A 24,669-nucleotide genomic window follows, 5' to 3' on the forward strand; every position below is an offset into this window, starting at 1 on the left:
GACCAATATCTCACATTGGTATATCAAAATAAGGTCATCAAAATGGATAAATGATTTAGACATAAAGGATGATACCATAAGTAAACTAGGAGAAGATGGGAAAATGTGCCTGTCAGAGGGAAGAGTTTATGACAAAGTAAGAGATAGAGAGGATCAAGAACAGCAAAATGGATAATTCTGATTACATGAAATTCAAAAGCTTTTGCAAACAAAACTTATGCAACCAAAATTAGAAGGAAAACAGGAAACTGGGGAAAAATTTGACAGCAATTTTCTCTGATAAAGACCTCATTCCTCAAATATATAGGAAATGGAGCCAATTTTACAAAAATAATAGCCATTCCCCAGTTGATAAATAATCAAAGATATGAACAGGCAGTTTTCAGGAGAAAACAAAACTATCAATCATCACAAGAAAAAATGCTTTAAATCACTACTGATAACAGAAATGCAAATTAAAACAACTCTGAGGTACCACCTCACACCTATAAGATCGGCTAATATGACAAAAGGAAAGTAATAAAATGCTGGAGGGGATGGATGTTGAAAAACTGGGACATTAATATACTTTTGGTAGATGTGAACTAGTCCAAACATTCTGGAGAACAGAACCCCCAAAGGGCTATAAAACTGTGGTATTACTTAATCTGTATCCTAAAGAGATCAAAGAAAAGGGAAAAGGACCTATTTTTACCAAAATATTTATAGCAGTTCTTTTTGTGGTGGCAAAGAATTGGAAATCATGAAGATGCTCATCAATTGGGGAATGGCTAAACAAGTTGTGCCACATGACTGTGATAGAACACTATTATGCTATAAGAAATTATAAGAAGGATGCTTTCAGAAAAATATCTGGGAAGACCCACAAACTGATGCAAAGTGAAGTGACCAGAACCAAGAGAACACTGTACACAGTAATAGCAACATTGAAAGGATGATCAATTGTGAAACACTTAGCTACTCTGTTCAAGACAATGATCCAAGACAATTCCAAAGGACCCAGGATGAAAAATATTCACCTCCGCAGAAAAAACTTATGAACTGAACATGAATTGAACAGACTGAAGCATATCCTTTTTACTTTTTCTACTTTTTATCTGTTTTCTTCTGCAACATAGCTATTATGGTATTATGTATTATATTATGGCACATGTAAATTTGATATAAAACTGCTTGCTTTCCTCAAGGAAGGAGGGTATTTGGAACTCAAAATGTTAAAAAAAAATGAATGTTAATTTTTTTTACATGTAATTGGGAAATATTTAATGAAATAAAAAATTTAAAAACATATAAAAAGGACCATTCCCTTACCACCACAACTCTCTCCCTCCCTGCAACCTTTCCAAAGATGAGCCTGTTTTTTCAAAAAAAATTCTCCAAAGGTAGAAGCAGATTGTTTTAAAATTAACAATCAATGAGAGGGGTGGCTAGGTGGTAGTCAGGACGACCTGAGTTCAAATCCGGCCTCAGACACTTGACACACTTATTAGCTGTGTGACTTTGGGCAAGTCACTTAACCCCAACTGCCCTCCAAAAAGAAAAAAAAAAAACCAGTCAATAAGTGCGAAACATTGCCCATACTGTCAGATATGGTTTGATGTGTTGGTCACTTTTGCTGAAATCTTTTTTTTTTAAATCTTTGTATAAGGGATAGCCAGAAGAGGGTTGGGGTGGGGGAGGTATATTTGGAAATAAATGTGAGATAAAAAGGCATCAGTAATAAATTAATAATTAATGGCATGGGGGAGGGGGCACGAGGCAAGAGAGGGAATAATGGGAAAAGGTAGAATGGTAGAAGAACCAAAATTTCTACTTAGGCTTTTGATCCCCCTACTAGAGCCACCATCTTATAAAGGAAGAATAATACATCTAGTCCAACATCCCCAGACAGTTTTTTATAACCTTCTGAAGCCCCAATGCAGATCTTCAGGAAAGCCCTAGGCTTAACTTGGGAGGCAGAAGATGCAGTCACTGTCTGTGGAGGTGGCCAAATCAAGTTCTCTACATTGCAGCTTATTTGTGAAGTGATACAACACTTTTAAATGACAACACACCAAGTTACCTACCCACCCATTTCTCGAATCCTCTATCATGTCAGGTTTTGGACAATCCATTTCCACTTGTATTGGAAGAGCCTCGTTCCAACTGCTCTAAATAACTCCTTCTCTGCCACCCCGCAGCACAATCAAAAGGACCTTTTCTGTTCTCCCGAGCTTCTGCACTGGTGGCTTCCCCATGCCTGGAATCCAATTCCTACGACCCAATGCTTCAGACTCTCTCTTCCTTCAAGGCACTGCTCAAGCCTTCTATCCATACTTTCATGAGGTACCCCACTATTCTCTTTCTATGCATTCCGTATATGCTTACATATGTACTCATAGTGTCCCCATTTGAATGTAAGCTCTTTACAAGTTGAAATTGTTTCATTCTTTGTACTTGTATCCCTAACAGAGGCAGTATTGTTTATTCTTTCTGTCTGTATCCCTAACACAGTGCATGGCACATTAAAAGTGCAGTTAGTGACCAAAGAACAGAGACACCGGATCCACTCTCCCCAAAAGTGGGATGAGGAAGGCTGGAAAACAATGGGAAGGACTAGACGTGATTCTGGTCAGGAGCAGCTTGGGCTTTGTTACAGTGTCTATAGCAACAAAAGGCTCTGAAAGCAAACGCCAAATTCAATTCAGATGAGATGAAGCGAAGTCAGACAACATTCATTAGCTGTCCTTGGCAAGATGGAATTAAACATAAAATTTCACACCTTTGACAACTGACAATATAGTTCATTTTCTGAAGTTTCAGCAGCTGTTGTGCAGAGAGAGAAGGAGCTCTGCATCAATATTGGAGTGGGGGGAGAGGTTGCAGAGGGAAGCAAAGGCTTCCTGGTCCACTTGGCAAAGACCCTGCAGGGAGTACTTCATTACAAGGCAAGGTAACCTGTCCAAACAGGTTGGCTCCAGCCATTAGGTCTCAAGAGCCATTTCACATACATTCTAGCTTGTCAGAAACCAGAGACAGGACTTCTGCCCCCCCGGAGATTCCAAAGGTCAAACAAGGTCTACCAACCACAAATGCTGCAAGCAGCAAGGGCACCGAGGGGCCACTTCAGAGAAGCTGTGGATTGTGACACAGCACCTGAAGCTCCACTTGGGACAGCACAGCCTCCAATTTCTTATACTCATGGCACTGAGAAAGAACCATTTGTTCACCTACAGAACTAAAATCAGTGTGACAACTCTCCGGGAATGCTCACAACTTTTCTAGAAAAGAGCTCACCTCTGACTCACCAGGCTTCAGAAGCCAGTCAAATCCCAGGATTCCCCAAACTGTTTACGTATAACTAACTCCCAGCTCAGGACCAAGGGCCACTCAAGCACAGGGAGCTAGCTGCCAGACTGCTAGGTGGTCTAAGCTATTATACCCTCCCTTCCATTGGATGGTTGTAGCTAAAGAGGCTAAGGGTTGATTCACAGACAGCCATCAATCATCTACACTTTGCAAACGGTTTTAACTGCACAGGTGGCAAAGCCACAGTCTGGCTAAGGTTCAACTATAGCAATCTCATACTTTCCTCACCTCCCAGACCAATTACAACAAAAAGTCATAAAAGCCCAACTTAACTATGTACTTCACCCTTCTACCTAGTTAAATGCCACATACACAACGATGGGGTTTGCCCCCTGGAAGACTGTGTATCACACTGGACACTGTGCCAAAGGCCCTAGACAAGGTCCACCGGAGAGCAACAATCAAGCTGGTGAACTCTAAGCCCACCCAGCCTCCCAAGAGGACCTCCATGCAGAAAATCAAAGCTGGGGGGAGGGGGGAAGAGCGAAAGAAGACTCTGGTGAGGAAAGCCTGAAGTGTGAAAACAAAACCACCAAAGGTCTGATTAGGGTCAGCACAGACTTCACCAAATTGTAGGGCACTATGATGACGCCTAAAAGAGGCTAAGTTTAAATAAACTTACCACCGAGGGTTTTCACTCATGAAACTACCAAGAAGTTTTATAGGATGAAAACAGGAATAGCTTGAAGAGGACATCTCAGAATGTTTAGGGGATAGTCTAAACTTGTAGAAGATAAGAATGACCTTCAAACCATCCTCTGCTGTTTTGGGGAAAGAATCCTAACTTAGAATGGCTCCTGAGGGGATGGCACTGGGACTAAGGGCTGCCAGGTAGAGGGAAGTGGGTTTCTGGTCAATATAAGCAAGGATTCCTAAGCATGGGATGAGCTACCTTGTGGGGTATTTCTACTTTAAGAGGTATCCAAACAGAAGCATGATGACCATGTTGTGGAGGGGATGCACACTTTAAGGAGAGGTATGTAGGGAGAGAAGCAGTAGAAAAAAGGGCCACAACAAAGGCCACTGGCTTGCGATCAGCAGACTAATGTGTTCAAATGTCAGCTCTGTCAGCCATGTGCCTTAAGAAGTCACAATCTCTCCAGGCCACAATTTCTTCATCTTCCAAATGAGGGAATGGGACTGGATGATCCCCAAAGTCCTTTCAAGGTTTAGCATTCTAGGATTCTCTAGGCTGGATCAGGAGAGGCACCCAAATATCCCTTCCAGCTCAGTGACCCCTGAGGACCTTCATAAACTACATCCTATTTGCAAAGGGGGACTATCAGCTTTGACTTTCTAGGGTCAGCAAAGGCTACCAATCTGACTCTGGAAAGCTCAAAGAAAGACTAACACGCCACTCCAACCTGAAGGTGGACAGCACCTGACCCATTCCTCCCTGGAAGCATTTCTGCTTTTGGCTCATGACTCCTCTGTGATGTACCAAACATAGATAGACAGATGGATAAACAGATAATATTTATTAAGGACTTTATCTGTTTCAGGTCCTGTGCTGCTAAATGCTGGGGATACAAACATGAGCTTGTTAAGCTGTCCCTGACTTCAAGGACATCATATCCTAATGCAGGAAGCCAATACGTAAAGAGCTGGAACCATAGGCGTGTTCCTAAAAACTCCTTTGTCAAGCAATCCTGTTTAATTTATACTTCCTATAATTTTAGACACGTTAAAAAAAAATGAGCTTCAAAGGGGAGTGGCTTTTACCACTTAACTTTTAAGATTCCTAAAACTCACTATACTACACAGGAATTCTCAAAGTGTGGTCCAGGGAACCCAGGTGGTCCCTGAGACCTGTTAAGGGGCCTGGGAGGTCAAAACTAATCTCATAATAATAAGAAGATATTTCCATTTCTAGATACTACAAATACTGGTAGATTGAACCCAAACAAAAGCTCCCAGGGGCTTTTTAAAAATAACTCTTGAAAGTGTAAAGGAAGAAGTCTTAGGGTCAAAAGGTTTGAGGACTGCAGTATAAGGGAACTCCTTTGCTTTTTGTAAAGAAACCTTTTGTAATGTAACTAACCACTTCCAATCTTGTAGCTTTGTGCATTTTGGGTTTTCCCACATTAACTTTTCTCTAAAATATGTACACCGGGTATAGAATCTTATTAACATCTACAGATACAACATTTAAAACAATTTATTTTCTGCTAGCAAAAGTCAATTGGTTAGCCATCCCTCAGGAGACATTTTAATGTCCTATCATGCCATATAATTTCAGCCCAATATGCTTAATGGAAAAAAAATGAAAGCATTGACCTGAAATCTTTGCAGCCTATACTTAGAAAAATGTCCAATTTGGTCTCCTATGACTTTAGATTTGAAGTATTTTTTCCAATATAGATCACTACCTTCCCAATTATCCCTTTGGTTTTAATCACTAAAGGTCAGAGAAGAAAGATCCTTTCAGCTAAGCCTGGTTCCTTGAAAAGAAAGCATCTTTAATAACTGCCATGGGAAATCCTGGGAAAGTTCCTGAGAAGTGATGGATTCAGGAATGCTTAAGAGACTGAGACATGTACAAAATGTTCCCAAAGTCTTGACTTTGGTATCTTAAAGCTTGGATCAAGACTTTTGTGACACCCCATATATTTGTGGATGTGGCCAATGCAGGAATTTGGTTTGCCTGACTATCCCAAGTCTGTAACAGGTTTTGGTTTTTCTGTTTTTCTCAATGGGGGGGGGGAGGGGTTTGAGTGGAGTGGGAGGGAGAGAAAATAGATTTTCCTTGATGGGAAAAAAAAGAAATTGCTTTTCTTATTCCTCATTTACTACAGTCTGGAGAAAGAATTTTATTACAAAGAACACATACATAGGGGCGGCTAAGTGGTGCAGTGAATAGAGCACCAGTTCTGCAGTCAGGAGGACCTGAGTTCAAATCTGGCCTCAGACACAACACTCACTAGTCCTGTGACCTTGGGTAAGTCACGTAACCCCAACTGCCCTGCCTTTCCCCCTCCAAAAAGAAAAAAAAGGATTTCCTTTTGGGGCAGCTAGGTGGTACAGTGAATAGAGTACTGGCCCTAGAGTCAGGAGAACCTGAGTTCAAATCTGACCTCAGACACTTAACACAAAAACTAGACGTGTGACCTTGGGCAAGTCACTTAACCCCAACTGCCCTCCAAAAAGCACACACACAAAAAAAATAGTACATATACATGAAACCTATCTGATTTCTTTAGCATGACCTAGCAGAATAATGACATAGTTGAAATCCAGAGAGTTCCCCAGAAATCCCCAAGTACAGTTTTTATTCTGACCCCAAAGATGAAACTAGGAATCTCATTAGCTAGAAGTGAGAGGGTTACTTCTGATGACCATTCTTCATAGGCACAAAAGCCAATTTATCAAAGATATATTGTATTCTGTATTAGGGGGATAGTTCAGGATTCACAAAACCTAGGTTTTCCAGGGTGGCTATCCTGAAGCCACTAACAAATGGTGACAAACTTCTGACCCAGTTTTTAGGGAGTGAATTAGGAAGAGAAACCTAATACTAGTATCCCGTTCTAGGATTAGGCTCCCAGGGGTCCTTTAGAAAAGCCAATTTCTTGAGAGTTTATTCTGCTAATGATGCTGGTCTGTTTGGCTGGTATTTGAAGGGGAGGGACAGTACTAGAGAGGAAGGGGTTTTATATTTGATGGCCAAAAAGCTGCTTTTCTGGGACTTCCTCAGCCCAAAGAGCTGTTTCTAAATGAGGCATTTTGGGGTTGGGAAAGCTATGTTAAGAAATTTGAGCTTCTGGAAAATTCAGGAAGCTCACCTCCCTGCCTAAATGTATGCAACTGAACAGAGGAGCATGGGTAAAGCCTCATTCTCCCCATTCTGTTGTGTACAGCTGCCCTTCTCTGGGAAGCCATTTAAAGACAAGTGAATAAGTCCTAATACTAGAGAACAATCTATAAATAACAGAAATAGACCATTACATGCACACTCAATCATTTAAAACTTTTATTTTGTTCCTACTTTTGTATTTTAAAGCTTGTCAAATAAAGTTGTAAAAACTATTAGGAAAACCATCACTAGAGTTTAAAAGGGGGATAGGTTTTCTCAAAGACTTTGTAATCCTTCCCCCAAAGCCAGCTACCCTGTATTTCAATTGCTGGTGTGGAAAGTGATTACTGGATCCAGTATGCAGAATTCTGTATCTGGGGTCAGAGAATATAGCACTTGCTTCCTTCCTCAGTCAATTCAGAAATGGGATTGAGGTTACTGGAAAGGTAAGCACATTAAAGAATCTGGAGATACTTTCCTCTCCCCCTTCCCCCCATGCTTGCTTTGAATTCCACATTCTCTCATGAGTTCCTATTGCCCTCTATAAGGTGCTACCTAAGTTATCCATTTTCCTCCCAAAATGACTCTAAAATCATACCATTTTAGAACTTGAGTTCATCTGGTACAAACTCCTTTCCCCACTGAACCCCACCACTTTGCAGAGGAAACAGGTCCCAGAGAGGGGGAACCACGTGGTATAGGAGAAAGAGCACTTGTTCTGGACTCAAGACTTGAATTCAAATCTACCTTCTGACACTCCAGACTATCTGTGTGAGTGACTTTGGACTAGTCACAGCCTCCCTAGGCCCGTTTCCCCATCTATAAAATGAAGGTATTGGATTAGTTGGCCTGAGGTCTCTTCCACACGGAGATCTGTGATCCTGAGTGAACTTTTCATGGCTACAGAGAACCAGAACTAAAACTGATTTTCCAGGATACTGTTATTTCCAATATCCCAGCCTGCTCTAAGTCAATTTCAAAAAAAAAAAAAAAAAAAAAAAAAAGTTTGTTTTTGCAAAGAGTAAAATGAAACTATGAACATTAGATCCTTCAAAGCACTTTCTTCAGTTCAAAGGGACACCTTCAATTGTCCCTAACTGCATCAACTAATTAATTATTGGGAGTGATGTCCTGAAGTCAGTCTGAGGTTTAGCAACCACAAATGCTGAAAAATGAAGCAAATCCTATGTATCTGTTTGAGATCTAGCATTAATCAAATCCTTAAGAAAGCAACCTGATAATCCAAATGTGCAGCTGTCCTAATTGGAGAGTTCAAAGACTCTATTCTGTCTAATCTGGGCTACCTCACCCGCTGCAGTGGGGGTCAACTGAGATAATATTTATAACGTGCTTAGAACAGAACCTGTCTCTTAGTAAGTGTTCCCTTCTCTATCCCCCTGTTTAGTGCACTGAATTTAAGTAAATGTACACAGCCCAGCTCGGATTTAACTAAACGGGAATTGTGGGTTTAACTAGGCTTTTTGTAAGTAAATCACTATTTGTGGTATATTTAACGCCCTTTATTCCTCATCTAGTCTAAGGGAAAGACTTTCCCATACTTGCAGATACAGCCTTAAAAAAAAAGTCAAGGCCTTGGAAAAGAAGTTTCCAAGGAATTTATGACTACTATTTAAAAGCAGAAAGTATTCCTCTTTATATTTAAAGACCAGGACTTCCACAAATTTTGTGCTTCCTTATCTCTTGCAGAACTCTTAAGCCTCAAGGGAAACACGCCCAATAAGACTTTCTCTTCCTCCTTATAGGTTCTCCTAGAGAAGCACTCAACAATTTGGGGCTTTTCTTCCTAACTTAAAAGGTCAGTATGTAAACTGCTACAGAAGAAAACTGTTATTCCTTCTACTCAAGGAAAGGCCATTCCATTTAAGGACGTCTAAACCGACTAGCTTATCAGTAGGTGGTGCCACCTGAAGTGGGGCTGGGAAGATCTAGATCCAGCAGTCAGGTGAAAGGTACAAACCCCAGAAGGCTGTGGCACCTAAAGCAACCAGTTGCCAGATCCAACACAGGAAGCCGGCCAGGTTGTGACAGTAAACCAGCAACAGCTCAGACAAGCAAGTGGGAGGGAAGGCTCAGTCAGACTGAAAAGTGAATGCTGCAGAGGGCCCGTTTGCCTAGGGATGCAGCATGCCATGAAGGTCGGTCACTATGTGGAAAAGAATGCGTGGCTCTCCAGGTGCCAAAAGAGTGTGGGTTTTCAACAGGACTCCCAGGAAACAGTCCCCTCCTACACGCTCTGCCAACCCCCCCCTCCCACTTCCTTCCTAGGCGCTCATGATCAGAAGAGCACCCTGGGCCACCATCCGGCTGGGGCTCATCTATCACCTGCGGGACGGCAAGGGAACTCAGAATCACACGAGAGGGAATGTCGAATCACTTCTGCACTCAGTCCGCGAGAAGCTGAGGGGGCTGCAAGGCACAGCAGCCCATGAGATTTTCAAATGGGAGAGGCAAAATGCACCAGCACGGCTACCACCTCCCCTCCCCAGCCGAGCTCCCGGGGCCCCTAGGCAATCCCTATCCAATCCACCACCTCTGTCCATTCTAATTAATCACCCCTCCTGCATTCCCTCCCCACCCCCAACCTGGTCATCCCAGCCCTACCTCTTCTCCAGCATGCTCCCAGCCTTCTCTCTATCCATCCAACCAGCTCTCCTCTTCTACAAAGTCTAGACCTTCAGGCTGCCCCTCGCCTCACCAACCAATCAATCAATCAAACAGCATTTATAAAGCTTCTACAAGGTGCCGGGCACTAGGCTAGATTCAGGGAATACAAAGACAAAAAAGCAGTCCCTGTCCTCGAGGAGCTTCCATTCTAAAGGGGGAAACCAGCACCGAGCTAAACACAGGGTCTATACAAGTCATACACCTTAGGGCAGCCCCCACTTCCCACCCACCAGGACAGACCCCTCCCCCACCCCACTCCCCCGGCAGGTCCTCCACCGCCTCCTTCTAGGACTCCCCCCTCGGCCAAAAAAGATCCCTCTCAGTGAATCTTTCTGGGTAAGACCCCCTCACTGCAGACCCCAGTTTGCTTGCCCCCTCTTCGGCTCCCCCCACCCCCCAGCTCCGCTCACCTTCCCCCGGCGCTCAGCGCTCCTCGCCCATAGTCCGCGTCCCGGAGCCGGGGGCTGCTCGGCGCTCCGTCCCGGGGGGGCGGGAGGCCGGGGGGCCGGGGGCGGGAGAGCCGCTCTACCGCCGCCGCCCAGCGCAGCCGCCCGAGCCGCCGCCGCAGCCGCCGCCGCCGCCCGAGCCGCCGCCTCCCTCCATGGCTGCGGCGCCGCCACCTGACAACGGAAATGACGCACCGCCACCCCCACGACCCAGCCCCCCCAGATCGGAGCTCCGCCTTTTTCTTCTAGTAAAGGCAGCGGGGGACCGCCTGCTGGCTCCCTATCCGGACCCGGGTCCAAAGTCCCTCGAGCCGCTGATTGGCCTCTGGGGAGCGGCCATATTGGTGCAGGGCGGAAGCTATTCGACTTCAAGTCTGAGGGGCCGGGCCCTGATGGGGACTGGCTCTCGGTAGGGACGGGGCAGAAAGGAGAGAGGTGATTGGTGGCTGAGTAAGAGAGGGGGCGGACCCAGCCGGTCCAGCTCCTTCGGGGGTGAGGCCACCAAGATAGTGACGGCTTAGCCCCGCCCCTCACACCACCCCCGCCGGAATCCTACAGAGCCCTGAATCACGCAGTCGCACCCACCTCCCGCCCCCTTCGGAAATCCGCTCTGAGGGTTTGACAGTTACTCAGGGCTCCGCGGCCCGAGGGGGTCGACCCCAGGGAATACCATATTTTTCAGAAAAGTGACCCAGGGCCCAGAACCCCATGTTAACCTCTCGAAACGAGTTTTCTGAAGCCATGCGTTTATATTCCCCATAATAATTACAGCTAACATTTATATAGCATTTGCTATGTGCCAAGCACTGTGCTAAGCGCTTTACAATTTACAATCTTATTGTAAACAACCCTGGGAGGTAGGTGCTATTATTATCATCCCCATTTTACGGATGAGGAAACTGAGTCAAGCAAAGGTTAAGTGATTTGCACAGGGTCACACAGCCAATAAGTATAAGAGGCCAGATTTGACTCCAGGCCTAGAGCTCTAAGAGTTATTGTTTATCACTGAATATAATGACATATTATTAATAATAATAACAGCTCCACATTTCTAAACACAAATCCCTGGCTGGTAGGTAGATGGTGCAAGTATTTTAGATTGTGATCTTGAGATCAGGGACTTTTTTTTTTTTTGTTATCCCTAATGCTTAGCAGTGCATGGTACATAGTAGGTCCTTAATAAATGTTTGCAGACTTGTTAACTTGATTTAACCATCCCAGCTTTGGTCCTCCAAGCCATCAGAATGTCATGCTTCCCCAAAACCCTCCATTGACACACCTAACCATAACAAGGTCAACATTCCCATTTGTGTTCTCTTCCCCTTAGTGTATTATAAGCTTTTTGAGGGCCTAGACTCTCTTACTTTTTCTATTTGTTTGCCCAGATGTGCCCAGCACATCGAAACACTCATTCATTCATTCATTCCTACCTCTGGTCCACCAGGCCACATCCTTCCAACCCATTTATTCCCTTGGCTACCAGCATACTATATATAGTGTGAAAGCAGGAGGATGTAGGATCACAGGCCCTGGGTTTAGCTTTCTGTTCTGCTGCTGACTAGTTGTGAGATCTTGAGTCCCTTCACTCTGGGCCTCAGTTTCCTCATCTGTAAAATGAAAAACCTCTCTTTAAGGTAGGTAACCTCTATGATGCCCTACATTTGTAAATCTGTAATCCTATGGTCTCTAAAGCCTCTTCCAACTCTTAAAATAAATATATATACATATACACACATACATACGTACGTTATATAATGTATTTACACATATATGCTAATATATTTGTATTTATTGACTTTATGCTGTATATATTTGTGTATACCCTTGCTGACTCTCCCATTGGAACAGAAAGCTTGTTTGGAGTAGTTATTGTTTCATTCTTTGTTCCTGTATCTCCAGTGCCTAGCCCAGTGCTTTGTTCATAGAACAGTTGCTTAATAAATCCCCATTGATGGACTGATTCATCCTTCCCCATGTTTCCTCTACAGCAGGGATTGTTAACCTTTTAGTGTCATGGACCCATTAGACATTATTAGACACATTAGTCCATCAGACTGCCAGCTCCTTGAGGGCAGGGATTGATTTTTACCTTTTTTTGTATCCTCAGCATTTAGCACAGTGCCTAATACATAGTTGGCACCTAATAAATGGTTGTTGACATGATCTGACCCCATCCGGAAGTCTGGGGAAGCCTATGGACCCCTCCTTGGGATGTTTTTAAATGCATAAAATAAATTACAGAGGGTGATAAAGCAAACCAATTACATTGAAAGTTATCAAAATATTTTTTTGTGGAGGGGCAATTGGGGTTAAGTGGCTTGCCCAAAGTCATACAGCTAGTAAGTGTTGTCAAGTGTCTGAGGCTGGATTTGAACTCAGGTCCTCCTGACTACAGGGCCGATGCTCTATTCAATGAACCACCCAGCTGCCCCAAAAATATTTTTTTTTAATTCAAGTCAAGTTCATGGACCCTAGCTTAAGAGCCCTGGCTCTATGGAATCTCAGACTAACTTGAAGATGACAGAGCCTACTAAGAAGCCATTGGGTCTCTGGGGACAAGTCCATCTTCTTCCCTCCCTCTCCCCCATCTCTGACCAATTTCACCTGTTTCTACTGACTCCATAGGCAGGATCCTCTCAGTCACCTGTTCCCATGTCTCACGGCTCTGAGCTGTCTAACCTCAGTCCCTCCTGCTGCAGTTTCGGCAGTCTATTTCCCTTCTTGTGTCAGCAACCACACCCGCCATGAATCAGCTTCTTGCAGCAGCAGCAGATGGGGCCTTTAAAGACATTGCATCATGCTAGGTGACTCATGCCCCTCTCTGGGCTTTGTTGTGCCTCCCAGAGCTAAGGATCTGCCAAACAGAGAAGCTGAGCCGCCTGGCATGGCCACAACCCCCAGTCTTCCTTCCCCACCTTATCCCTCCTCCAGGGAAAGCCCAGAGAGCTGTCACCTCCAGGGGAGAAGTGGGAGGCTAAGAGTGCTGGCATATGGATTATGTGTGTGTCTCCCTTCCTATCTCTCTGCAGGGGTATTTCCATGTCTCTCCCTGAGTGTTAGCTTTTCACCATCTCCTTGTCTGATGCTTTTGTGGCCACGTGGGTCAGATCTGTCCCTCTGTATGCCACAGTTTCTGGACGCCTGTGGGCATGGGTATTTGTGTGGCTGGGCACCCTCTGCGGGTACAAATCTTTTGTGGGATCCAGCCTCCCACTCAGTTGGCAAACAGCGCTAAATCCTGCTACTGGACACTTCAAAGGGTTTGGAACTTAGAGGTCATCTAATCCATTTTGTAAAAGGGGAGATTAAGCCCAAGAGAGGGGAAAGGAAGGAGCCTGCCTGAGGCCAGAGTGGTAGAGCTAGGTCTCAGACCTAGGTCATCTAAGCAACTTGGTCAGGTCAGGGTTGCATGGTCTCTAAGGCCCCTTCTGAGATTCTGTAACCCTAAATGAAGCGCTCTCTCCATTGTACCATCCTGCCTCCTCAGTGGCTTCCCCGTTTATCTTTTCTTTTGTGGCTATACTTTCCAATGCTCACCAAGGACTAGGGGGTAGGAAGCTAGGGTAGGGTGTGATGAAGACCTGAAGGAAAGGAACTCTTGCCCCTGGGAGAAAGTCTTAAAAACAAGCTTTCCTGCTCTATCTTGAAGAAAAGTAGGCCTGGGGCAGAGCTGGGTGTGTGTGTGTGTCTGTGTGTTTGTGTGTACTCATGCGTGCATGCCTGTGAGCCCCTATGTTTCAGGAGGGGTGGGAGCTGGGGGAGCAGGGGTCCTGGACTGTTTGTGTATGTGCATGATTTGATCCCCTTCCCTACCACATTTCCATGGGACCAGCCCTCTCATCCCTCCCAGTCCCCATCCACAATGCTACAATACCACATCAACCCGGCTAAGAAATTCTGTTCTTTAGCAGGAGGGTTCGGGGGCAGTGTTCTCCTGTTGAAACAGGTGTTCACACTTACAAGCCTCGGATACCGTATCTGATTACACAGATTTGGGGCTAACATTTTAAAGAAGGAAAGGGTTTGTGGAGCTTATAGGTTTGTCTTGCAGCAAACTTGGTGGATAAAATCTTTCCCAGAATTTCAGAGCTAGAAGGGACCTTAGAAGCCATTTAACTATGGAGTTCTTAACCTGGGGTCAATAGACTCAGACTTCAGGGGGTCGGGGCAGCTAGGGGTACAGTGGATAGAGTGCCAAACCTGGAGCCAGGATGACTCATCTTCCTGAGTTCGAACCTGGCCTCAGACACTGTAAGACCCTGGGCAAGTCACTTAACCCTATTTGCCTCAGTTTATCTGTAAAATGAACTGGAGAAGGAAATGGCCAACTACTTCAGTATCTTTGGCAAGAAAACCCCCAAAAGAATCATAGAGTCAGACATAATTAGACAACAACAAATGAATAGGGAAAGAAATTACATCCTGATTTGATTAACCTTTTGGTTTCCTTTATAATCCTATGCATTTAAGAACATTCTCCTGAGAAGGGGCCCAGAGGCTTCACTGGACTGTCAAAGGGTACACTCTAAGGTTAAGAAGTCCTGGTCTAGTCCAGCCTGTACCTGGGCAGGAATCCCTGCTACACCTCTAAAAAGTGGCCATCAATCCTGTGCTTCAAGACCTTCAGTGAAGGGAAACTCACTCTCTCTGAAGACAGCCCTGTTCCTCTTTGAGGGAGCTGGAATTGTCAAGCAGTCTGAGTATTAACTTGCTTTTCTGCTCCTAGATCTGCTCTCCTGATTTAGAGCACTAAGGAATTTGGCTGAGTGGCTAGGAGAAGTTAAATAAGGGATGGACAGATGGTCAGTCTTGCCTCAAGATGCTACTTTCCCTTCTCAGGGCATGGGACAGGATGTGGCTGGGATACTGGAAAGTCCCTGGAATGGTTCCTGACATGGGATGAGTTTGGATTTTCCAAGGGTCTCATTATCTTCTTTCCTTTGACACTGACACTTGCCTCTCCTTTTCCCTTCTACACTCTGCCTCCCACCCCCCTTCCTTAGCTGATTAAAAATATGGGACTTTATGGGAGCAGAGAAGGAGGAAGAAAGAGAAGGAAGGACACATGACTACAAAGCTATGAGAAAAACCCAACCCAACCCAAAGGCGCCAGCCGGGGAACTGTCAGCAGAACATAGATGTGGGGAGATTGGTGTGTGACAACACACACGCACACACACACACTCTCTCTACACTCCATCTTCTGCTCTGGGGATGCAGACAGCATTGCCATAACAAAATGACGCCTGTCACAACAGCTTGAGATGGCTGGCTGACGATGCACAGGCTCCCCGAGCAGCTGGTGACTGTCACAGAAGGGAGGGGGAGAAGGGAACAGGCACACTCACTCACCTCCTGTCCCTTCAGGCTCTCAGCTCCACCCCTCCTCCCACATCATCCTGGCTGGGGGCTTCCCCAGCATGGGGTGGGCTGGAGGCAAGGGATATACGGCAATCTCAGGAGAAGCATGTCCTATGCTAGGAGTCATTTCTCTGCCATGGCTCATGGGAAGAGGCTGAGTACAGGGACCAGGTGAGTTTCCAGCACGTTTATCTGGCCTCCTCTCTTTGTCTGTGTTATCAATATGATGAAAATAGATCTCTAGCTTAGAAATCAGTAGACATACATAGGCCTGGAGTCAGAAGATCTGGGCTCCTATCCTACCTGTCACTACCAGTATGATTTGGGGTGAGTTACTTACCTTTCCTGGGTCTCAGTTTGCTCATCTGAGCCAGCCCAGATGCCTGCTGAGGTCCATTCTGAGTCTGGATCATTGATCCTATAAGTCCCTCAGGTAGCCCTGGCTTTGTCACTATTAGCTTTGTGACCTTGGACATGACCCTTCTCTGGACTTGAGTTTCCTATACTTGGGCTAGTTGTTCTCTTGAGGCCCCTTCCTGTTTTTCAGAATCAATTGGTCATTTGCTCATTCCATTAGGAAGGAAAAAATAAGCCAGAGGCAGATGATTTCAGGCCTGTACGCAAGTCAAATTGAGATCTGAACTCATAGCTAACTACCACACCTTTATTCCTGTTCTTCCCTAAGGGGGAACAATGCTCCAAATTTTAGTTCATCTAGGGTTAGGTGAGCAACAGGCAGATTGGGTGCTTTCCATTTTCCAGGTGCTTGTAACCAGTGGTTACATCTATTTCTCTGATGAAGTGGAAGGGAGAGAGTAGATCTCTCTCTGTCCCTTGAGCTGGGGGCGTAGTAAAAAATAGTTGGGACATAATCAGGAGATTGCAGCTCCATCTGGCCATGCCAAGACAAAAACAGGACTGAGCTCTCCTCACCCTCTCTTGCAGTCTCTTCCACTCCCATTGTCTCTTTCCTCTGAAGAAAAGGAAACAATGAAACTCCAGACCCATCACTTTGTGTCCTGGCAGTCTATCCCTTAATGCTGAAAAGGTTGGCATACAGTATCAAGTGAGATAACATACGCAAACCTCTAGACACTACATAAATACTGGTGACTATTGTTATTATACTGTTGTAACAGAAATTTGGGGTGGGTGGGTAAGCACACTCAGAGCTTATATGGGCTGGTCACCCTTGTCTGCTACTTAACTCATTTCTATATTAATTTCTCATCAACCTGTCTTCTAGGGTAATCCAGTGATTTATACACTGTTAATAATAATCTCACATTTCCATAGTCATTTAAGGTATGCAAATTGCTTTCCCCACAAGAGCAGTGCAAAGTTGGTAATGCAGATATCAGCCCTATGTGAGGAGAGAGTAGTTCCAGGCCTTCTATTACATCATCACTGGGAACTCCAGATATGGAAAGCACTTTCACAGAGGTAATTTAAGGGTGACTGACAGTCTTGGAGAGTTGGTTGGACCACTGACAGGCTAAGTGATGTGCCCATGGTTGCATCAGAAACAGGGCTTGATCTCAGATCTTAAATCCAAGGCTGACCATCCCTTCACTACTCCATGTTGCCTCTCACCCGAGCTTTACACAGAAACAAATGCTATCCCAGGTGGCAAGTGCTGTTTTCCATACAGCCCTCCTTGTATCCAAGGTGAGCCTCAATATTCTTCCTACTTTCTAAATCTGGGCCATCTCCAGTTGTCCTGTTCTCTATCTGGCCACTGGGCCCAGATGGCTCTGAAGAAGAAGGTGAGGCTGGTGACCATGCACAGCCCTGCCTCACCATAATCCAATTCACTTTCGAATCATGGCATCATCTTCCTGATGTTGTTGGTCCTCTTGGAGAATGAACACACACACATACACACACACATACCACACACCTTTCCAAATCCCAAGTCCCTCATGCCCGTAGCATCTGTCCACAATTAGGGGACCTTAGCACCTCACACCAGGGTCTGCTTTCACTGGTGCCACTACAGATTCAGAACATTTTAAAAGCCAGCAGTCTGTCCCTCCATCTAAATCACATTAGTCCTTCCCTCTGTAGGATCCTTCTCCTTCCTGACATTTATTAACTTTCAGCCCTTTATCAGGGAAAGTGCATGTGAGAAGGCAGTGACTTTGATCTTCTCAGGCCTTCTTCTATCAGATATACAAGCAATAGATTCATGAAGCCACACTTCATGAGATAGGTTTTCCTTGTCTCCCTGAACCATAGGGAATTATACTCCCATAAAGCACCTGTTAGTCTTGGGCCCTTCGTTTTTTGCTTTTTGCTGGGGGGAGGGCAAGGCAATTGGGGTTAAGTGACTTGCCCAAGGTCAGTGACAGGGCTAGTAAGTGTTAAGGATTTGAACTCAGGTCCTCCTGAGCCCAGGGCCAGTGCTCTTTTCACTGCACCACCTAACTGCCCCCTAGCCTTGGACTCTTGTTCTTCCATCTTTGTCCCTTGAATGCAGGGAACTTTTTTCAATGGTCTGTCCCCTCAGTATGGGCAGTTGTTTGTGTCACAGGTACCGAAGAGACAAATGGGAGAGTGGTCCCACTTTGTCTACTTAAGCATCAGGGTGGGGATGAGACAGGACAACTGGAAATTCTCATCCTGAAAAACACGTCTGACCACAACCTCCTGGGCTGAGATTGATAAAAACCCCTTCAGCATTAATGAACACTTGCCAATGGCACTGTTGACATTACTGCTAGTCACCACAGGCCATGGAGGTAATTTTTAGCCGTGTCAAACAGGGACTTTTGACTCATTGTATAGATTCTTTCCTCCCAAGGGTTTCATCTCATCATTTCAAACCCTGAGATGTGCCCTCTGCTTGCCTCAGGGAGTCCCTTGTGGCTAAACTCCTAGGAACCAGGAACCCACAGCCTGCCCTCATTCTTAGGAAACAAAGGTCAAGCAAATAAACCACCTTGACTGAGAAAAAAGAGATGTTTAAGTTGGAATAGAGTTTTGGGGGGAACTGAACCCCTGTCTTCTACTCTTTGAAGGGCTGTCATTTGGAGGAGAAACCAAAACTTATGTTTCTAGGACCCAAAGAGTAGAATTAAGAGTGGTGACAGATTACAGAGAAAGTGGTTTTAGCAAAATGTCCAGAAAAACTTCCTAATGAGGGGACTTGTCTAACCATAGGGATTGGCAAGAACTCACAGGTATGTAGTGATTCCAGGCTGGCTTATGGAGCGAAGTATTTAACTAGGCCCCAACAGATGAGCCCCTGTCAGCAGGACTGAAGCAGAGTCCTTTGCTGGGGGAGGGGGGGAGCTCTGAACAGATGGCTTCTGAGAGACCTTCTAATTCTAGAATTCTGATTCAGGAAAAAAAACAAAACCCAACAAACAATTCCTTTCCCTACCGGAGCACTTTAATTCTGCACAACACGGAGAGACAAATGGAAGCTTGGGCGGGGGGGGGGGGGGGGGGGGGGGGGGGGGGGGGGGGGGGGGTTCCTAGGAAGGCCTAGGACTTGTGTTTGCATTCAAGTTTTGTTTCAGAAGTAAACAACTGAGTGGAGAGGATTCACAAAATATTCTTAGGCCAGAACATTCAGCAGCAAAGATCATCAATGAATATTAGAAAAACATTAAAAATGGCTGAAATTAACCCTTTAATATAGAATCGGGGAGCTCCATGGGTCTGACTAGTCAGTTAGTCAAGCCCCAATGGCCAAGAAACACGGGGGATGGTCTTCAACTAATCAAGGTTACAGACGTATCAGATTTTGGTTACCCAGACCACATCCTGGGTCTGTAAAAGGCAAATGTGGCTTTGGAATGAGCTTGTCCTCCTTGTGGTCTGCGTCCCGACTGGGGAGAACTGTCTATCAGGAAGCAGGGCAACAGTCTCCATCTAAAGCTGTAAGGCCAAGGAGCTCTGAAGGAAACTGAGTGAAAGGGGAAAGTCTTTCACTTGTACTTCCTGGTAGGAAATTCCCTTCGGCCCTTACCCTCACTGCCAAAGTTGCGCACCCGATGGATGGCCTGAAGTTGCTGCTCAATGGTGGCAGTGATATTTACATCATCGGGAATATGGACATAGCGGACATTTCGACCAGTCACAAAGAGGTCATCAAGTTGGACCTGCTGGCCCTGTCGGTCTGTGTAGGTGACCTCAGCCAGGCGGATATTCATGAAGGCATCCACATTGTCCACTCGGCCACGGGCTACAGTCTCATCCCGAAGGTCCACTGTGGTCACCAGGCCCCGGAGACCCTGCAACAGGATGACCAGGCTATTCTCAGCAATAGTCCGCTCTTTTACTGAGTGGCTGACCTCCATCTGGCAGTGAAGATGTGGGGATACTTCAACACTTCACTGAAGACAAAAGGAAACAGATGTAAGGAGCGCAAGTCCAACTCACCTTTATAGAATCTTGAGAGCTAGAAGGGACTTATATTGAAGTCATCAAGATTTTGTGTGTGACATGAACCTATATGACAATCTGGTGAAGCTTAGAGACCTCTTCTTAAAATGTTTTTTAAATGTATAAAATAAAATGTATTGTTGCATAAAATGTATAAAATTAAATGTATAAAATAAAATACATAGAATTACCAAAGAAGCCAGTTACAATGAAATATAATTATCAAAATATTTTTTAAAAAGTTCATAGGCCCTAGGTTAAGAACCTTTGACCTAGTTTAACCATCTTATTTTAGACATGAGGACAATGAGGTCCAGGGACAAAGGTTCCCTGACTTACTCAAGAGTCATACAGGTAGTAAATAGCACTGATTCTCAGGGTTTCTTCAAATGTTACCTCAAAACCACTTCACTTTGGGAACCACTTGACCATCACTACCTGCTTCCATTTCTCACAGCAGTCTGGGATTTAACAGACAATACCCAGTGGCACAAGTGTGGCTTTGAGTGCTGGCCCAGGAGCTCCTTAGGGCAAGGACCAAGTCTCCTTTCCCTGTCCTTAAAGAGAAACCAGCCTCCCGCCTGTGTAGGGAAAGCTGGGAGATGGAGTCATACATGGGTGCCAGAATAGGATGTCTATTTGTCTTGTGCTGTTTCTACCTGGGTGACCTTCAGTGAATCACTTCCCATTTTCCTGGAACTCACTCTTCTTTGCAAAATGAGGGAAGTGGACTAGGTAATCTCCAAGGAGGTTCATGACAAAGAACACCATTTTGGAAGTCATAAGACTTGGCTCCGCAGATCCTTGCCCTCCAGACTGTTAACTAAGCAAGTCCTTTTCCCTCTCTAAGTCTCAGTTTCCCTATCTGTATGATGGTAAAATGAGGGAGCTAGACTAGATGATATTCTTTAAGGTCCCTATAAATAATTTAGTGGATGACCCAATAACCCAGTGATTCTTAACCTGAAATAGGTGAACTTGTTTTTAAAAAACATGTTGATAACTATTTCAAGATAACTTAGCTCCTTTATAATCTTATGTACTTTATTTTATACATTTAAAAACATTCTCCAGAGAGGGGATCCATTGGCCTCACCAGACTGTAGTTCCATGATAAAAAAAAAGTTAAGAATTGCTGCTAACTTCAGTAGGATTTAATCAGATGAAGGATTTGTAAATTCCTAAGAGAATCACAGATTTTAGGAAGTGGAAAGGCCTTTGGTGGACACTTAGACTTGACAAATAGTAGTTATTCAGTCTTTTCTTGAAGACTTCCAGTGAAGGAGAAACCACTATTTTTAACCCATTCCACTTGGAAAGTTTTTCCCAATATCAAACGGAAATTTACCTCTTGGCAACTTTTTACCTCTGTTTCAAGTTCAACGTTCTTAGCAATCATTAATTCAATATCAATTAGGTGTAGAACACTGCTAGTAAGGTCACAGATTCCAGATCTAAACTTGGAAAGGGATTTCTGAGGTCACCTTGTCCAGCACTCGATTTTAGAGATGTGGAAAATGAGTCCCCGGCAGGCAGAGTTGACTTGTCCAAGTGAGCGGCACAGGAAGGACTGTCCAGCTCCAGGGCCAGAGCTACTTGCATCCTTCTACCTCTAGGTACCGGGCTGAGCCAAGCCTCAATCACTAGAGACCATCTGAGGCTGGGGGTGGGGGGTGGGCAGGAAGGATTGTGGCCAAAGTGGCAGAGACGTGAACTCGGGTTCCCTGACCCCAAATCCACCGCTCCTGCCCCCAGACTGGATAGGTTGGGGTGTTTTTGTTTATATCAGTTTTGGGGGAGGATTCCGGAGGATGGAGAATTAAGGCGTTGCACCCTCTGAGGCTTCGGGGGAGTGGAGGGACAGGGTGGATGGGGATGTCAAAGCCATCTGGCTTTCAGGGAGCAGGCAGGGAGGGGTGAGATGAAGAAGGGTGTTATCCAGGGTCTGGGGAAGGGGTAACAATTTTATATCTACAGTGGGCAAAAGTGGAGGAGGCTAGATGGCGCAGGAGTAAGAGTTCAGATCCAGCCCTCGGACCTGTCTGCCTCAGTTTCCCGATCCACAAAATGGGGATAATAACAGCACCTTCCTCCCCGGGTTACTGTGATCAAGTGAGATTAAGACTGGAAAGCGCTTAGCACAGTGCCTGGCACCGAGTAAACGCTACCTAAGTGAAGGCTATTACTATTGTTATTAAGAACGTCATCGAGAAGGGGGGGGGAGGGGAAGAAACCCCCTCCCAGCCTGCCCCCCGAACCCCACTCCCCTCCTCCCTCCCTCAGGGCGTCCCCCTCCAACTCCCCCCCCATTTCGGCCTCCTCCCCGCCCTGCGGACCCACCACGCGGGCCCCTTCACTTCTCTCTTTCTGTTTCTGTCTCTAAGGCCTGGGAGGACTCCAGGGGCCATGGAGAAGCCGAGCGCAGCCTCACCAAACTTAGCCTCCAGGGCCCTAGAAAGGCAGGGACGATGGATGGACGTGACCACGTGATCCAGTCGCGCGAACACCGCGGGAGCGGAAAAACTACAAGTCCCCAAAGGCTTCGCGGCGCTAGGCCCTTCCCGCGCTCCTTCCGGCTGACTCCTGCGCATGATAGTTGGGGCAGCTGAGAGCCCACCTCCTTGGTGTCATATCCTCCCCCTCCTCCCACGGCCTGCCCTTAGGGGCTCCAAACCCCGCTTCCTCCGCGAAGTCCTCCCTGATCTCTTCCATTAGCGTCTCATCCCTTCCGGCACGTTGCACACAGTTCAGCACAGTGTGGTGGAAGGGACTTCTTCCAAGTCTGATGTGCCTCCTTGCTGCTCCTCCAACACCAGCCTCCGTGCATTTCCCGTTGGCCGGGGGTTCCCATGCCTGGAGTGCGCTCCCTCTTCCTCATCGCTTTCCCTGGCTTCCCTTTGTGGCTCTCCGGTTTATCCCGTTCCCAGCTCGCTGTAAGCTCCCTGTGGGCAGGGGCTCTCTCTGGTCTTTCTTCTTAATCCCAGCGTTTAGCACCGCGCCCAGTACCCAGAGCCCAATAAATGCTTGACGACTTTCGTCTGTTGCACTTGTTCAGTCCTTTCTCTGGCCAGTCCGACTCTCTGCGACCCCACTGGGGAGTTTACTTGGCAAAGATACTGGAGTGGTTCGCCATTTCCTTCTCCATTTGATAGATGAGGAAACTGAGGCAAACAGGGTTAAGTGACTTGCCCAGGGTCACACAACTAGTAAGTGGCGGGGTGGCTGGATTTGAACTCAGAATCCTGACTCCAGGAGGGCACCACGTAACTGCCCTGTTCTCCTCTATAACATGGAATAATACTGGACGTGGCACCAAACTGAGCTCTATAGACGCGTGAGCTAAGGTAACCCCGTTCCACCCTCCAGTTTCGCAGCTTCACAGAAGTTCGTCTTATCACCCCAGCTGGGGCTTGTAAATTCCCGGAGGGCAGGTCTGTCTTTATCTTTGAACCTGTATGTGAGAAGCGAGTTTTTTATTGGGTGAATGAAGGCTGTGCGAAGGTGTCGAGGCGGTGACCCGTCTGGGAAAGCAGAGTTTCACGCAGGAGGGTGTGGTCAAAGGTTGGCTCGGCAGAGCGGGGCTTGGCGTTAGATTTAGACTTTTGATTATGTTTTTCAGTGGCAAACCGAGGATACTGACTACAGCCGGTACTTCTGGTGGGGGCAATCGGGTTAGACCGTGAGCTTCCTAACTTTTGTTGTAAAAGTTAATCAATAGGTAAACATTAACCGCCTACCATGTGCCCCACACTGCTACAAAAGAGACAAGAGACAGTCCCTGCCCCCAGGGAGCTTACAATGTAACAGGGGAGACAACGAGCAAAGAAATACATACAAAGTAGCAAGCTTTTGGAGGCCAGAGAGGCTGAATCAATCCAAGAGTACCTGTCAGGGAGTAAGATGTAGGAAGACTGGAAAGGTAGAACGGGACTAGATTACCAGATGAATGCCAAACAGAACAGAGGGAGGACAGTGGCTAGGAGCAGGGTCATAGAGGGTTTTTTTCCCCCAAAATGGGAGAGGCTTGTGTAGATTTTAGGGCAGAGGCAGAGGAGCCAGTGGTAGAGTGGGAAACCTTGAAGATCAAAGAATCATATGGAATCTTGAGGTTGGGGGCCAATTTACTTGCAAGTCATGGTATCACCTTCCTGATGTCATGGCCCTCTTTGAGAATGAAGGACAAACACCCACCGAGGGGACAGAGGAATCTGGATTCCTGAGTTCACATTCTGACTCACATTTATTAGTTGTGTGATCCTGGGCAAGTCACTTAAACCTCTCTGTTTCTTTTTTTTCTGTAAAATGGGAATATACCTACTTTCCAGGGTTGTGGTGAGGACCAAATGAGTTAATAGTCAAGGCCTGGCACAAAGTAGTTGCTTAATAAATGTTTATTGACAGCATGTGGAAAATGCTTTTGACAACCTTGAAGTACTGGAGTTACTATACTTTATTTTTCCAGCACTTAGCACAATGCCTTGTTCACAATAGGTACTTAATGCTTGCTGACATGGGCAGAAAAGATGGAAAAACCCTGGACCACCCAGTGGGCTGGTTATCAGGGGTCTTTAGTTATAGGCATGCTTACCACAGTTTCAAAAGGAATTTTTATGTTTTTTTGATAAAACAGGGTGGAATCTTGAG

At 45.7% G+C, this 24,669-nt stretch overlaps 1 protein-coding gene across 3 annotated transcripts; it reads right to left on the minus strand.

Moving 5' to 3' along the window:
- Positions 1–19,251: 19,251 nt before the first annotated feature.
- On the minus strand, positions 19,252–22,610 carry LSM10 (LSM10, U7 small nuclear RNA associated). Of its 3 annotated transcripts, XM_069067952.1 has the most exons (3): positions 22,366–22,576; positions 21,510–21,685; positions 19,252–19,976 (listed from the first exon to the last, which is right to left on the minus strand). In XM_069067952.1, the coding sequence occupies exon 3, from the start codon at positions 19,938–19,940 to the stop codon at positions 19,569–19,571; it is 372 nt and encodes a 123-aa protein (XP_068924053.1). In that variant the 5' UTR covers positions 19,941–19,976; positions 21,510–21,685; positions 22,366–22,576; the 3' UTR covers positions 19,252–19,568. The 3 variants fall into 3 exon arrangements, with proteins under 3 accessions (XP_068924053.1, XP_068924054.1, XP_068924052.1); XM_069067953.1 differs by lacking the exon at positions 21,510–21,685 and having other exon boundaries at positions 22,457–22,610; XM_069067951.1 differs by lacking the exon at positions 21,510–21,685 and having other exon boundaries at positions 22,366–22,559.
- Between the last annotated feature and the right edge of the window lie 2,059 nt (positions 22,611–24,669).

Source organism: Petaurus breviceps, unplaced genomic scaffold, assembly GCF_028583685.1.
Source record: "Petaurus breviceps papuanus isolate PSGF00001 unplaced genomic scaffold, PetGlider_PUasm1.0 90760, whole genome shotgun sequence".
NCBI classification, from domain to species: Eukaryota; Metazoa; Chordata; class Mammalia; order Diprotodontia; family Petauridae; genus Petaurus; species Petaurus breviceps.

Excerpts from the sequence above, each read along its gene's own strand:
- LSM10 (XM_069067953.1), bottom strand. The coding sequence starts at position 19,940 with ATGGAGGTCAGCCACTCAGTAAAAGAGCGGACTATTGCTGAGAATAGC.